This window comes from Serinus canaria, chromosome 14, assembly GCF_022539315.1.
Source record: "Serinus canaria isolate serCan28SL12 chromosome 14, serCan2020, whole genome shotgun sequence".
Lineage (NCBI taxonomy): Eukaryota > Metazoa > Chordata > Aves > Passeriformes > Fringillidae > Serinus > Serinus canaria.
In genome coordinates, this window is record NC_066328.1 from 8,064,711 (window position 1) to 8,081,066 (window position 16,356).

General features: G+C 42.7%; 1 protein-coding gene across 4 annotated transcripts in view; it reads left to right on the forward strand.

Moving 5' to 3' along the window:
- The window catches only part of XYLT1 (xylosyltransferase 1), a 176,735-nt gene that overhangs the window by 124,819 nt on the left and 35,560 nt on the right, over positions 1-16,356 (forward strand). For all 4 annotated transcript variants that reach the window (XM_050980046.1, XM_050980047.1, XM_030229597.2 and 1 more), the window contains one exon: positions 10,862-10,942. In XM_050980046.1, the coding sequence (XP_050836003.1) occupies positions 10,862-10,942 (81 nt within the window). The remainder of the gene's footprint in view (positions 1-10,861; positions 10,943-16,356) is intronic.

A 16,356-nucleotide genomic window follows, 5' to 3' on the forward strand; every position in this document is an offset into this window, starting at 1 on the left:
GCATGAGCTGCAGCAGGGAGAGAGCAGGGAAGGTGTTTCCAGAGTCCTGCATGAGCTGTCCTTGGTGGCTGTGCTCTCCTGCTGGCTCTGGGAGTGTCCTGGGCAGGGTAGGAATGGCTCTGGTGTGACAGAGGAGGGAGGGTGGCGTATCAGGGTGAATCACCATCAGCACAGTCACAGGGAGCAAGTTATGTTTCAGAAACTGAGAAATTACCAAAATTTAACATTAAAGCTGGGTAAGTGGCGCCCTAACATCCAGAAAAGCAATGATATCTCATGAGCCTTAAGCTGCAAGACTGTTGCAGCTGATGGAGGCACACCCAGCTCACACGATGGACTTTAAATCCGAGTGGGATGCACTGAATGGATCCATCCCTGGCATGGAACTGGCCCAGGTGGCACCTGGGGGTGCTGCAGGGTCTCTGCTGTGGCAGGACAGCAGGGCTGCACCCCCAGACTGACAGACCCCAGCAGGCAGAGCCCTGCCATCAGAAGCAGGGTGAAGGAGATTTCTTTCTTCCCACTTTCTTGGAAGAAACTGAGCATTTTTAGTTATTGCTCAACAACTATCAAACCATTTCTCAACAATTAGCAAATCATTTTTCGCATTGACTTGCACAAATAAAATTTCAGATGCACACAGGAATGTGTGAATTGGATTAAGTGAATGGTTGCTTTAAATCATATTTAATTTTAATTTCTCTTTTTGCACAAAACTCTTGATAATTTAATTTTAGAGATGGTGAAAGAAACTGCTGAATATAAACCATGCGATGTAAAATATACACGGTATAAACAAACCAAAAGCTCCTATTCAGCCCAATATCTAGATTTTTTTATTTTTATACAAAGTCTCACTAATTTGAGTAATGAACTTGATCATTTCTGAAGCTCACTCCACTTGCTTATTTAATCAGTGATTATTGTTTTCATCAAAATGGGATGTATCGTGTAGGCAGATGAGGTTCTACATGAATATGCAGCAGCAAACACTGGAAAAATACAAAGCAGTGAGCATCATTCTGTACTAAATAAAATCCCAGTGCTTTTATAAAGCTAAAATTATATCATGTTTACTTTTAATAATTAAATATCCTTGGGTATTAGCAGCTGGTTAGTCAAATATTTCAATACTCTCTTTTTTCAGATGCTTTCCAGCAGATATTAAGTGAACTCAGATGTATTTGTGAGATAGGATAATCTTGTCTGTTTTAACTCTTTGTAGTGCAGCATCCTCACAAGTGAATATCACTTGTGATATTCTGGCATCCACAGGGCCATGGCCCACCAAGGGTTCCTGGCAGTTAAATGTGGGAGTTCTCTATCCTGATCCCTGCACTCAGGCAGTGATTGGAAATGGAATGGTTTGTTATTATAATAACAGGCAAAGGCAACTTTTATGTGAAAACCAAATTATCTTGGCAAATACTTTTCAGCAGCTTTAGAAGTCCTGTAGGAATTGGCAGCAGTTACATTTGCTGCCACTGTGACACAATGGATGGGCCTTCTGGAAGGAAATGGTTGCTTGGGAATTTTTCCTATGGAGAATTGCCTACCATGAGACAAGGCTGGGAAAGACAGAGCACCTCTCAGAGTGAGAGGAAGACAGTGCTGATGTCGATCTATTACCATGCTGTCACACATGGAACAACACCTTTTCACAGCCTCTAAACTGGGAAACGCCACAAAACCTTTGTTAGGATTTCCCACTGCCTATTCCAGGAACACAGAGCTGGGTTTATGCTCTGGCTTACACAAGCATAAACTGAGTGCACTGCACTGATTCTGGAGCATTACAGATATGAAAACAGAATAAAGTCCTTTGCATAGTGCTTATCAGTGGGAAAGAGGATAGAAAAATGTCTTTTTTTCATTGATAAAAGGATCTGCAAGAGGGAACTTGTCTCACTATTGAAGGTACTAAAATGTTTTAAGCACTAAAACATGGGTAATTTCTGTACTGCTTTCTTCAAAGATGCACTTTGGGCAGAAAGTGCATTTGCCAAGGTTTCTGTCACTCCATAGTTTTTTTTTTCCTGGTGAGAGAAAGCCCTTATTGTCAAAAAGTTTTAAAATAGAAAAATGCTGGAAATGGAGATTGTTTTTCTTTCCTTAGAGGATTAAACTAAGTAAATAACCTCAACAAATTTAGAAATTCTGGTCATGAATCCTCTTTAGACATGTGTCTCAATGTAAACAGCAGTGTGTGTAGGTAACCTCTTCAGGTGCACGGCTGCTTCCTGCTCACTGTCTATCAAAATGATCATTGACGTCAGCACTCAACTTCCTTATTGATGGAAATCAAAAATGTGACTGACCTTTGACAGTGTGATATTAAAACAGCCTTTCTGTGCCAAACTGTCAGCAGGTAGTGTGTGTTCATTAGCTGCACACTCTGCATTCTATCAGTCCTTACACTCTAAATAGAAAAAGGTTAAAAACATTCACGTTTGGACTTGGCGTCATCCACCACATTGGTGCTTTTTGCCATGACAATCACAATTCTTTCCATTTATCCTGAGTACAGCCACCTTGGAAAGCTGCTGACTGAAGTGTCAGTGGCAGCTATTAGTGGAAGGTCAGCTAGAGTGACTAAGGGGAACATTGGCCTCACTGTGCTTTGTGTGAGCCCATCTGCCTGCGTGTGACAAGATTCCCAGGAGCTCTTCTCCTGTGGGCAGCCTCACCTGCCCCTGCCTCTCCTCCTTTGTATCATTAATTTGGGAAGAAGGCAGATGTGGCAGTTCTCTCTCTTAAATAGCTTTCACAAGCCCCTGAACAGAAACTTCTGCTCGTGAACGTGACTGCAGCACTGCCAAAAGGAAATTGCTTACTCAAGGCTGGCACCTAAGTTTGGGAGAGTGGCACTGGGGGATGTGGTTTAGTGATGGGCTTGGCAGAGCTGGATTCGATGATCTTAAAGGTTTTTTTCAAATTAGGCATTTCTGTGATTCTATATTTGGAGCTGACATAATGCTGAGTAATCAAGTGATTCTATGCATGCTAAGCATTTTAGATCAGAGTGTAAGTAAGAGTCTAAACCCAGCGTTGCTGTATTTTTTCTGTCCTGATTTGCATTATTTTAATTTCCAAATTTGAATAATGGGAATGCCAGCAAGGCTTGATAAACAGTTTTTGCAAGCACTGATAAAAATGAGCATTTTTTTTCTTACATGCAGTTCAACTAAACTGACATCTCTTATGAATGTGGTGGGAGAGGAATTTTGCTTTCCTGCAGTATGTACCTTTAACAAGTTTTCTAGCCCTTATCTAAGTTAGACACACATCGCTGCCTTTGCTTAAAAATATTTATTTGAAATAGGCATTTACAGGCCTTTCTAGCAAAGGCTGTCAGGCACACAAATTCTGGGCTAGCAAGATGAAAAAATAAATAATGGTGATGATATGCTGATGATTCATAAACTTAAATAGAAAATAAGCAAAAAATTGTTTAACAAATCAGAGTGAAACATTTCCTTCCTTTCTAGCAAAATACCTCTGAGCTGCATGCACCAATACCAGGTTATGTAGGGAATAAGTCATCCTGCACGTAGCCAATTTTCTGTGATTATTTTTGTGTCTACCAGGTCTTACACAGTTGCACATTTGGAAGGTACTTCAGAAGCTTTTGTTATTCAAGTATTTTTCAGTGCATTTGTTGTTGTTAAGCATACAAATAATCTAGACTTAGCAATTGCATACAATTAGATTTATGAAAGGAAAACTACCTTAATGTATTTTGTAGTTTTACTCTACAATATAGTAACTTGCAACTTATAGTGGCTTTAAAATCAGAGAAAAAGAGCTGCATATTAAATGGTATTACAGAGTAGTGTTTTTCTTATTTACTTTTTACTGCAGCTGCAGGGATGCTGAGAAAATGTCATTGTCACAGACAAGTTAATTCCTAGGATCAATTCAAAGGGACTCCTGGGACTGAGGGCATTTTGTAAAAACGTTTATGAACAGCAGTGAGTTAAACATTGGTGAGTTGGTGACATATCTGTGGTGGAGATGGACAATCTGAGTTATGACTGGAGTGGCCTGCCTGGAAAAGTCTCCTTAACAAATGTACTTGTGCCCCTAAGAGATTGAAGATGAGTTTCAGGACGGCTCTCAGCTCTTGACCTTGTGTGTAATCCTTGCACGTTCTGCTTCTGGACATGTGGCCATGTAGGCCCTGACCCATGAAGTAATTAATGACAATAGACTGGGAAAGTTGCATCATTTTGGGACAGCTCCAAGTGTGCTGCAGTTCAGCACTTACTGTTCAGGGCTTCACCAGATCAGAGACACTGTCATTGCACCATTGTAGGGTGTATTTGATAAGGTCCTGGAGATTTTAAATGCTTGTGTTGAAATTGTCCTGTAAAATAATTGGAAATTGAGTAATTTACTTTTTTTTTCCCAGTGAATATTTAAAGAAAGTCAAAAGCGATGTTACAAAGTTTTAATGAGTGCATGTAGTCAGAATTTTATTATCATAAAAGCTGTAGGGTTTATCAGCTGATGCTGGGCTGGAGTTTTTCATTAGCCAAGGGCCTTTTAGGGTTTCATGGGATATAGCTGGAAAACATTCCAAACAAATGAATATTCTGTTTTAAAAGAATAATGAGACATTGAGGGTTTTATAGACTCCAAAGTTTGCTAAACCAATATCTCTAATTAGATGGAGAAGCTCTCTATAGAGGCTTTGCATCAACGGCAGTACACACAGCAAATGTTTTAAGCATTTACATATCAAACACTGCTGGCAGCGTTTTGGCAGCAGTCCAGAGCTGTAGATAGTTTTAATCACATTTGTTCATTAATCCTTGGTGGAATTCTCTTATATGGTCTCTTTAGGATTTTCATTTAAGCATGTGCTGCTGCTTCTCAGCAGTGGGCTTATTTATTTATTTTATAAATACCATCTGAAGCCTTGAATTTCTAGAAAATAGGTTGTGGAGTGGCTCAGGAAGCAGACGATGCAGTATATTCTATTTTCTCTCAGCAGATCTCCTTTGTACCCAGACATTTATGTACTCTCACTAGAAGAGGTTTATTCAGCAGTGTGCCATCCAAAAAAGACTTCCACTCTTTTTTGACTATGCAAGTTCATTTCTTTTCCATAGGAAACAGACAGTGGTTGAATGGGAAGCAGTAATTGAAAGCACAGCCAAGATGACTGTATTGCTAATAGAATGTCTTGAGCATCAAACAGCACTGGCAGGGCTGCAGGAGAGGAGCTGCATCCCTTGTGATGAGTGATCAGTGCCTGCAGCATCCAAATGCAGGAGCCTGACACTTTGAAATACTCAGGTGTGAATTCCCAGCCCGGCTCTGATCTCCAAGTACTCCAGCAGCTGAGCTGCTGAGGCAATAGTTTTCTTCCATTATCTTGTTCCTCTGTTAAACCTGACTTGAAAGACAAAACAAACCATTTAAGACAACACTGTTGTAAAAGCAGAGGTATTAACTGTCACCCAGAGCCTTCTTCATGCAGTTGGCCCCTGAAATCCTATCTGCTGTTCTCATTTTTATGGTTTCTTTTATGAATGGCTGTTGTTCCAGCAATCAGCTTTGCTGAGAGGGGCCTGCCATGCTAATCTTTGTTCTGTGATGGATAGCAAAGGCCAAGTACAGCTTTCCCCTTTCTTTGCATTTTTAGATGGCAGACTTGTTGGGGTTTTTTTTCTTACTTCAGCCTGGGTCAGGCTCTGCTGAGCCTCCCCTTGTGCTAAATTGCCTTTGGAGAGGCAGGAGGACTTGGGAGCACCAGTAAGAGGGTCAGGCTGTCTATCCAGGGTCTGAAGGCTGAACCCTGCAAACATTTCCCACATTCTTCTCATGCTGCATTTGGGTGGTTGATCATCCTGCTGTAAGTGTTCCAGGAGGAGGTTTTGTAGGTTTCTGCTTTTTTCTGTTGAATCATTTGTCTGCTGCATCCTTTTGGAAGGTGACATGCTGTGCCCACAAGTGTGCAGACTGGCCTGGTGGAGGGACCAGAGCAGGTCAGGTTCCCTTTCTGGAGTGGGGAGATGCCCTGAGTGCTGCTGTGCCCCAGCAGAAGCTTTCAGAGTGCACTGGGTGCTGTGCAGGTGTGTGCAGCAATTGGCAAAAACCCTTCCCTGTCTCCTGGGCTGCTCTCCTTCCTCCCAGCTCCTCTGTGCCCTGCAGTGCTGCAGGACTGCCAGGCAGCTGCAGGACCTGGGAGCCAGGCTGAGCACAGGCACTCTCTGGGTTAGAGGGAGAGGGATAGGCTAGGAATAGCCAGGTGAGGAACTCTCCTGCCACGGGGCTTGGTGGTCATGGCATGCCCTAACACTCTCCAATACTGGCTTAATGAATATGAAATCAATAACTTACTGGAATCAGGGAGCTTAAGTATTATTGTGAGAATGTATTGAAAAGGAGGTAGCAGAGTTTAAGGCGTTCAGTTCTTCCACTTTCAGCCTCTTGTGTGCACATCTGCATGTTTAGCCACTGTGTTTAGCCATATTAACTATTGATGTCATGCTTAACTCTGAATAGATGTTTGCCCCATGGTTACAGCGGTTTTTTCTCTGCAGTCTTTTCCTTCTGTAGAAGCAGTTTCTTGGCAAAGAGCTGCTGGGGTTGCTGTAGGTCTGAGCTCTGTAGGGCTGTGCCTTCACACAGTCACAGGAGTCCTGGGAAAGGAAACTGTGGGCATGAGTCAGGCAGGAATGGGTGGAAACACCAAAGCTTTGGGCACTGGGAGAACTTGTCACAGTTTTGACTTATCTTTCTGACTGTATGTTTGCCTTCATCATCCCTGCTTCAGAGGCCCTTCATTGGTGCATCAAACCACATTAGCCTCCTTGCCCTATTCTCACAAACACTTTTGCCTTTGTGTTTCCTTTTTTGCCTGTTCAGCTGCTTTTGTAATCCTTGCCTGCCTCTCCAGCACCCCACACCAGGCAGAGCCACTGCTGTGTTTGCTGCCACCACTGCTCACCATGGCCAGGGCTAATTCCCTCCCTGCACTAACTCCTCCTGTGGAGCAGCCAGCAGACTTGTCATTAGATAGCCCTAAGTTAATCAAGATGAATAATTAAAAAACTGAGAGCAGCTCTCTTTCCTTCATCGGATTCCTGCACAGAATCAAACCATCTTTTTTCCATACCTGTGTGCTGCCAAAATCTTCTGAACTTTTGATCTAACTTAGCCAAATTATTATGAACTTGCATAGGTTTTGACATATTATTAATCCCATTGAAGTGGCTGCTATTCCCTGCATCCTTCAAGTTGCCCATGTGTTAAAGTACCTTGCTAAATCAGAACATTTTTATTAGCCATCACTATCCTCCAAAAGTAATAATATCTTGATTTCCTTTTCTTGTATTCTCCAAAGGCTTTCCTAATCTGTTTTCACAGCTGCAGACTGAGGGCATCTCTGCTCTTTGCTTGGATTAGTCACTCGGGTTGGAGGGTTTGCTTGAAACCAGCAAGACCAGCACTGCCTCTTGCCCGTGGGCTCTGGCTGTGGTTGTGTGCAGGGACCGCTCTCTGCACAGACCTCCAGTGTGCTCAGACAATGCAAACAAAAAGTCACTGCTTCTCTTCCAGTTGTTCATTTCAGTCCCCAGTGTACAGGCTGTATTCTGAAATTATTGCCTTGCTCAGCATGTGCTTACTGAGTGCCTGGTTTGCCTGCTCACACCCTGGGACACCTCAGTCCCAGGCCAGGGGCTGCTCATGAGGAAACACTGGTAGCAGACTCTGCTTTGCTTTGGCAATATCTTCTGAATTTCCTTCTGGATAGAGGACTCACCTTTTTCTCTCCCTTAGACCTGTAACTCTAATCTAACCCCAAGCAGGGGCTCAGCCCCATCCCCATTGAGCAATGCCATGGGTTGAGTCCCTTTTGCAGCCTCACTGCCTGCCCAGCTGAGTGCTGCCATCCTTGAGCCCAGCCCTACAGGGCTTGGCTGAGCCTTGCTCAGTGGCACCCCAGCAGATGGGCACAGTGTCCCTGCCAGCCCTGTCACCCTTGCTGCAGGAGGGTGACCTCAGCAAGGCTCTGGGGAAGATGGGCACCCCCATCCCAGCTGGCAGACCTGCCCTTGCTGAACACCAAATCTGCACCAGTGAACTCCAACATGCTTTGTTTCCCATCCCTCTTCTTCACTTGTCATCTTCTCGTGGCAGCCCTCCCCCACACACAAGCTTTCTCCACTCTTGGAGTTCACTGGAGGATTCATTTTGCATTTCTCCCTGTGTGCTGCACACCTGAAGATGCCCATTTTCTCTCAGCCTCTCTACACTCACACCATCCTCCTCCCTGCTAGTGATACAGGGGAGCAGCTGACCAATCCTTCTCCCTGGTGCCTTGCCCTCCAAGCGAGTTTAATAGCAATAGGAAATAGAAGTGAGAGCTGTGTGGATGCATCCATCAGGGCCAGCCTCAGGCACCAACTGCAGAAGGGCTTTTCCTCTCTCTGTATTCGTGCTGTGTTATGCTGGGGAAACTGACAGGAATGTGATATGTAATATTAGTGTATTTTTAATCAGTAGCATGAACTACCCTCCCTCTCCACATGACTTTATTTCCTTCTTAGGAGGCTCTGTTGCACTTGTTACTTTCTGTTTTACCACAATAGTTAGTAAAAGATTTTGTGCCAAATTTATGCTCAGTGAATTGTCCCTGAAATTTGTGGAGGTACAGCAGAATTTAATTTGGCAGTGTAGAGTCGCTGTTGCTCCCAGTGATGTCTTCAGCTGAAAATCTCAGCTTTTGATTGCCTTACTTAGAGAAAAAGCAGGCCCACGTCTCCAGTCTTGGTCCAAAGGAGTGCCAGAGGCACTGGAAATAGCTGGTGCCAGAGGCACTGCTGTGGCACAGACTCTGCTGCTGCTGAATGGGAAGAAGTGTGGCAGCAATCTGTGCCAGAGGCATTCAGGAAATCTACCCCTCAAGGCAAAGGTTTCTGAAAGGTGAGGAGCATTTTAACAAATGCATTAACATCGATGGCCTGTTCAATAGCTTTGATTTTCTCTTTAATGTCTTCTGATGGAATAAGTCAGAGGTGATGTGCATCATCCTCATGGTGCTGGGGCCAGAAGGAGCACTTTGAGTGAAAGTAATAGAAATTCAGTGTGGAGCCATGCTGAGCATAGAATTGGTTGACTGCATAAATCTAAATGTTTTACCAAATGGAACTATGATGTTTTAGTTCCATGTTTTCAACTCACGAAACGAAGCATATTAATTGATAAGGAGTAAAACTCTGTATGAGTTCTTGAAAACAAAAAATTAAAAATATTCAAAGTAGGACCAAGATACTTCCAGTGTTTTCAAGAAGAGAGAAAAGGTCAATTAGTGATTACTTGGAGAGCTAAAGCATCATTTGGACATTTCTAAGAGTTACCTGAAAGCTGAGAAGCAATGAGAAGTTTGTATGGCAGCCCCAAGTCCTGATGCACTTGGTAGAGTACTGCTGAATACAGGTTGGTGAGCAATCTAGAAAGTATGATGTTTTATTGAGTGGTGAGGATTGCTGCTTTGGTTGATTTGATTTTTATCCTGTAAGGAAATTAAAGCTCAAGCACTTCCAAACTTGATTATATTTCTAAAGATCATCTTTGCATGCCAGCTTTTGCCTAGAAACTCACCCGAAGATGTCAGCCATTGAAACCATTTCATGTGGAAGCATTGCTAAGTAAATTCACTAAGTGCCTATTCATCCCAGTAAGATGGAGAGTCACTGGAGCAGGAAATGTGAAAATCTGCACAGCTTACTATACAGAAAGCAGTTTCTGAGTTTGCCAAATTGAGATGCAGAGTCTGACCCTGGGAGATGTTGCTGCTCACATGAGGGAGTAAAGGAGGAGGGTCTCAGGGCTCTGTCTGTCAGGATGCTTGATTGACAGATAATTCATTTGGTCTAGATAATATCAGTGAGATTATGAAAATAGTTTACTTGGCTGATAACGTTTCCAGGCTTTTGCAGCCTGACCCCAGAAGTTAAACACATTTTGTGCAGTTAAACACATTCAGGTTTAACTTGGTTTTCTCTGGCTTATAATAATGAAATGTTTTCAAAATAGTAGAATTCACAGCTCTTTTATCTTGAGTCTTTCTGCTACCAACTTCATTACAGACCATTGCTTAAATGGTGTTGTATCCATAAGGTTGTGGATTCAAATGCAGTGCAGGAGATTAAGATCTTTTTAATGTGATTTATTCAGTTTTCCTAAATATGCTGACCTAGATAAATAGAGAGCATTTTTGCTCCATTGTTAAAGAAAGAGCAGACCACAAAAGCTGTCAAGTGTAAGTACATTCTTGGACATGTCAGCTGAAATTTTGAAAATGCTGGTGTCAGATTGCCTGTCATTCTAATTGGAATTAACCTTCTAAATTCCTTTGTTCCTGTTGATTATACTGCTTTTTTGACATCAAAATTCTGTGTGTTATGCATTCCAACCTTGGCCTCTTCTCTATTACACAATGAAAACAAATAAAATGCCAATAGATACTGAACCAAACTCCCTGGGAAATATCTAGCAAAGCATGTAAAATGGAACTATCAGTGCAGTCATCTTGCAGCTGGATTTTCATACTTAAGAAGTGTTGAGCAGTATTACTTCATGCATACTCTGTTAGAGTGCTTAAAGTTCCTGTCAAGGGTTGATAAGAAATTTGTTAAGGTGTAATAAAGCTGTGCTGCCTTCCAAGTATGCTTTCCTGAGCAGGGGGGGTCATTGAAGTTTAGCAGCAGGATGGAAGTTTTTTTTGGAGCCACCACCTTCAGAATCTGAGCATGGTCCCCAAATGAGAGCAATAAATCTATAACTGCCTCTGGATGCAGTGGTTTTCACAATGTAATTCGTGCACCTTTTGTTCTTTCTCTCACAGGACAAATGATCAGCTCGTGGCATTCCTGTCCAGATACCGTGACATGAACTTCTTGAAATCACACGGGAGGGACAATGCAAGGTGAGCTGGCCCTTTCCTCACCTTAATTTAACCAGAGCACTGAGAATTATTGTGTGGTGACAGTTTCCAGCGTCACCTGATTGAAGAAATCCCTAATCCAGGGGAGAGGTGGATGAGGAGGAAACCCTTTTCTGAGGGTGGTTGTTTCTTGGCCCAGAGTGACTCCTTCCCAGAGTCAGAGGTGCTTTTGTGGGGAGAGAGGCTCTAAGCAGCCTGATGTGGACTCAGCACAGATTGATGTTGTGTGAGCAAGTGGCAATTGCCCACACACCAGCACTGACCTGGTGGCCCCAGGCACACTGGGTGAGCAAGGCTGGGTCAGCTGAGCTCTGCAGCACAGCCTGGCACGGGCAGAGCCCCAGCTGTGGGAGCCTGTAGCAGCCTGCAATGCCACTAATGATGAGGATGGTGGCTGGAGCTTATCACAGTCTACTGAAGATTGGAACAAAATCCTTCTTCATCCACCCTGCACAAGTCTTGGAGAAGGAATGTGCTGTGTTTCCCACAGTTCATCAGTAGTACTTAAACTTTCCATTGTGGTTTGGGGGAGCAGCAGTGACCAAACACCATCTTCCAAAGGCTTTAACAACCTCTGCAGATGAAAGAAGTTTCCCATCTGACTGCAGTGGTCCTATTTTCCTCTTTATTCATAGTTTTGCTGTTCCTCATTTTTGCTGGTTTGGTACCATAACAGCAGTCCTGCTGCACTTCCAGCAACTTCATATGCTGAGCCCCAGTGGCTTTGCATCTAAAAATATTGTTTTATTCTGCTTGGGTCACCAGGTCTTCCCTTTATTCTGTAAAATGTCAAGTGTACCCAGAGAATGTGACACACTGAGTCATGTGTTCAGCACAGCAGGCAGGCAGAATAACTCACAAGTCTCTTCTTGGCCATTCTTACTCTTGTCACCAGATTTATCAATTCTGTCATGTTCCTGTTTAAATTAGGTCCTCACGAGCATTCATCTTGTGCATGAACAAATTCTATAGCAGGTAGTAAAAAAAAATCCTGTGAGGAGTCATATTTAAAGCCAAGTCAACAGTTTTCACAGGAGAGTCCCTGGTTTGGGAAATGCAGAGTGTCAGAGTGATTGGCAGACTCAGCTCTAGCTGGCAGTAGTGATGGACAGCAGAGTTAGTGTAGAAAAGAGGAGAGAAAGAGCCAGGGAAAAGCAGTTGGTCTTTTGCCTCCTTGCTGCTCTGGTGCTCCTGAGTCTTCTCAAATTGCCTGAGCTGGTTAAGGAAAATACCTAATGGTTTATGGCACACCAGCATCAGGCTGGTTCAAACATGCCAACTTCAACTGGATCAGAACAATCTAAATCAATTAAACACACTAAGCTGGTATTAATTTAGTAATGAAATAAGCAAATGTGCCACTTGTCCTTCCATCACAGGAATAGCAAACTCATTTAGTAGTTCAATGGTTCTCTTTGTGTAAACAGCTAAATACCTTTTGGCTTATTACAACATGTCCCTGTGTTTTATTTTCTTTTTCCTGGATTTCTACCATAAATTCCCTGTGCATCAGGGAACATGATCTGGGACTTGAGTGCAGGTTTGCCATCCCTGTCTGCCATGGTTCCCTAATCCCTGAGTCCCATAAGTACTCCCACTGCTGACCACTGGATGAATGGATCCTTTCACATCACCCCTTGGCATGTCCCCAAATTTTCTGTCAGGGAGGTAGAGTGGCTTCCCTCCTCCTGCACAGCCCAGGCAGCTGTAGACACACTCAAGCCAGCAGCTGAAAACACCTCTGAGTAATGCTGGTGTTGGGTAAAAATTCATTCAATTGTTTCCAAAAGCTGATCAAAAAGTAATTATCCCCTGCTTGTATTGTGGGTGAATTTCCAGCTCTACATCCACCTGTTGAGAGAGAAATATCTAAAGTGAAGATTTCTAGCCTGATATTTCATGTTTAGTATTTGAGTGACTCAGTCTTGACTAAACTGGTCAGTGTCCCCTCTGCTCTCCCCATCTGACACACAGTTCCCACCTGACTTTCACTGAGTGCCCAGGTGTGTAAGCTGTGCTCACACCAGGCAGGTTTATCCCTGCAGGCAGAGTGGGGGAGTCCTCTGGGCTGAAATACCTCCTACCAGCTCAGGCAGGTGAGCCCCACCCAGGTTGTCACCCCATGTCCAACAGCCAGTGTCCCCAGGGAGCACAAGGTGTGAAGTGCTGCTGCTTTACAATGTTCTCCCAACCTCTGGTGACCTTTGCATGGGGAATTTCCACAGCTAAACTCAGTGGAAAACTTGCTCATTCTAAGAGTGAGGGATGAGGTTTTTTTCCTACAAATTTTTTCCACTTTTTAAATTTTGCTCTTTGCTTTGTCCTGTCACAGCCCAGGGGAAAAGAAATACCCCATGAAGAGAGTGGCATGGCCAAGAGCTTAGTAAAGTCTGGAAGAGAAGCAACAGCCTCGAGGGTTGGCAGATAAAAGTTAAGAAAAGAAAAGGAAAAAAAAAGCTTTTAGAACACAGGCCAGTGTCCATGTTATTGGGCAATAAAAGAAAGCTCCCTTTGGATATCCTATCTCAAAACACACTGGAACAGACTTTTTTGTTTAAAACAAAGAATTGAAGCCATAATAAGGGAGAGGACATGGGCCTATACTGGCTGCTACCCCGTGTACAATAATGATTTAGCTGTTCCAAGGTGTTTTTCTCAAAACATGAGAACTACTAATACAAGAGCACAGCACCTAAACATAATTGAAAGCAATGTATAATCCTTGCTGATACTTTTAATTTTAATTTGTGGGTGAATAACGGCACCTAATCAATAAGCTTTTCAAGGCTGCCTTGTAAACAACTGAAAACTCTTAATTTTAAGTCATCATAGTCTTTGAATCATACAGCAGAGAAAGATTAGAAGTGCCATCTCAAACCTGAAATGCTTGTACAGCTCAATTACAGTGCCCTTTGTATTCAAGCCATGTTCACAATCAGTGCTTGTTCTACTGCCAAATAAGGAGAGAAATCAGGCTTCCTTTTATAGAGTTAAGTTTTCTTTTAGTTATGACAAAGTCATGAAAAAGTGCATCACTGATTTTCCTTCAGTGGCTTCAGCAAAGAGAATGGACATGGAAATGGCTCCTTCACTCAGCTGGAAGCATTATTTCCTGACAGAGGTGGATGTATGAAATGAAATTGCACACAGCGGCTGGAATTGTTACATAGTGCTTAGTGGGCAACACATTTCCTTCTATTTTCAGTGCCTTAGACTATTAAAAGCAAGTGAATAACCTGGTAGTTGTATAAGCTATTGCAATTTGGAATAGGCAGAGGATTTTTTTCTTTTTTGGCAGGAGCAGCACCTGGATGATTATAAACATAAAGACAGTCAAATGTGACATCTTCAATGTCAGGCAGGAAGAGAGGGGCTTTGTATAGAAACCTCTCCCCAGCAGTCATTTGGGAAACAGTGTAAACATGCTGAGAAGGCTGGATGCTGTAGATCTTAGAGGAATCTTGAGCTCATAGGCAAAATACAAACAGCTAAAGAAAAGACCCTTAAAGTTTTGGTATGTGTCCACATTCTTTTCTTCTGCTGATTTTTTCTCCTCATTACTGCTGTTCTTTGCAGTTGTGTTGTCCTGCGTCTGGGTTCCAGATAATTTTAGAGGTGTTGGTGGCCTGTATCAAAGAGCATCACCATCCCATCCCATCTCTCAGAGGCTGGAGAAACCTTAGCTACCAAAGGACTGGGACACATTCCCAAAAATCCGCACTGCTGGCACCCATCTGTTTCACCCCATTTCAGCCATGCCTTTTCTGCTCAGAGGCAGAGGCTGTTTGTTGGTGTGCTGTACACAGGGTCACTGGGGGTTTGGTGGTCAGCTAGCAAAATGGATCTCACAGTAAACACTGTTGTGTCTTGCACTGGTGAGTTACCCAAAGACCAGGGGAAAGAATAGATTAATTATCACTGCTGTTGGAATAGCCCAACCATATGTCCTAGCAGCACTTAGGCTGCTGCTCATGTCACATATTTGGTGGTTCCTTTGGCACAAATTACCCTCAGCCTCATACTTTTTTTGCTAAATTTTTTAGAACAGTTGAGTATTCCGGAGCACATGGACTAAGATCTATTTTTTGCCTGGAAGTAGTTCAGCACAACAGTTGCATGAGAAGTGTAGTGACTGAAATAGCAACATGCATCTTCTCTGCAAAGAGACTGCACTTTAAAAATTTAGACATTACAGCTAACTTTCAAATGTTCTGAGTGCTTTATGCTAAGCATTAGGGGAGCCATAAAGCCTTTACAGCTTCAGCTTGACAATTCACCTCCTTGTAGGGCTTTTATTTCTGCTCAGTTTTGGAAAACAGTGCTCTAAGCTGTCAGTGCAAAGAGAAACAAAAGCAGTCATATGTCTTGATGTGGGACTAAGCAGGATGTTCTTTGTTCTTAGAGTATACAAGCAAGATCATCTCCTGGTTCAGGAAGGTTCTTCAAGTGAGAAGGTCTGAAGGAGTAGCCATCCTTTATGGGGCAAGGACAGAATTAGGAAGGAGGTGAAAATTGAGATACTGGTAAAATAATCAGGAATCTTATTGCTGTCTAAGAGCATTGAGCAGCACACTTCATGTGCAGCCCTGTCATCTGAGGTCCTAAAGCATTTTATAAAAGGATTATGACTGGAAACATCATTTGAAGCTGCACAGATGTTGTTGGCCCTAGTGTACCCAAAGATTAGTGGCCTGATTTGGTAGCTTGAAAACCTTTATAGAAGGGACTCAGACTTGCCCTCAGTCACTAGAAAGGAGGTGAGGAGACAAGAAACCTTTCAGAGAAGACATTTATTGGAGACAAACAGATGGTAAAATGTCAGGTTTAATATCATTGAATCTGTCTGTGGTGAGTTCATGCTACATTCTGCATACTATAATTTGCAGTTTTGCTTATTTAATATAAAAAGAAATAGAATCATTTGAGTTGTGGCCTCCCTTATGGTGAGAGGAAGCCATTTAATTTTTGACCTTCTAAAAGCTTCTAGAAGTTTCAGTATTGCTTAAAAGATACTGTGTAAGTGAAGAGGGGGGTAAAGAAACCCACAGGAAAGCCTTTTAAAGTCTCTCTCTCGAGCTTTATGCTCCCAAGGAAATGCATGGAATTGTTGACAAAACAAGGCAATTCCTAGTAGAGTCATTACTGCAAAAAATAGACTTTGCAAGTTTCCTACAACTGAAGAATTTCAGAGGGTTTTTCATTTTGCTCCCTGGCCTGCAACATTAAAATATTGAGAAACATTGAGGCTTTTTGAGACTTTCTCTGAGAAAGAGACTTTTCCTTTGAAAGAGATAAAGTGGAAAGAAAAGTTTTTCAAAACCAGTGGAAGTTAATGTGTAGGAAAAGGCAGAGAAGAAGAAAGAATCAAGAGAAATTTCTTCTAAAGAGAATGCAAA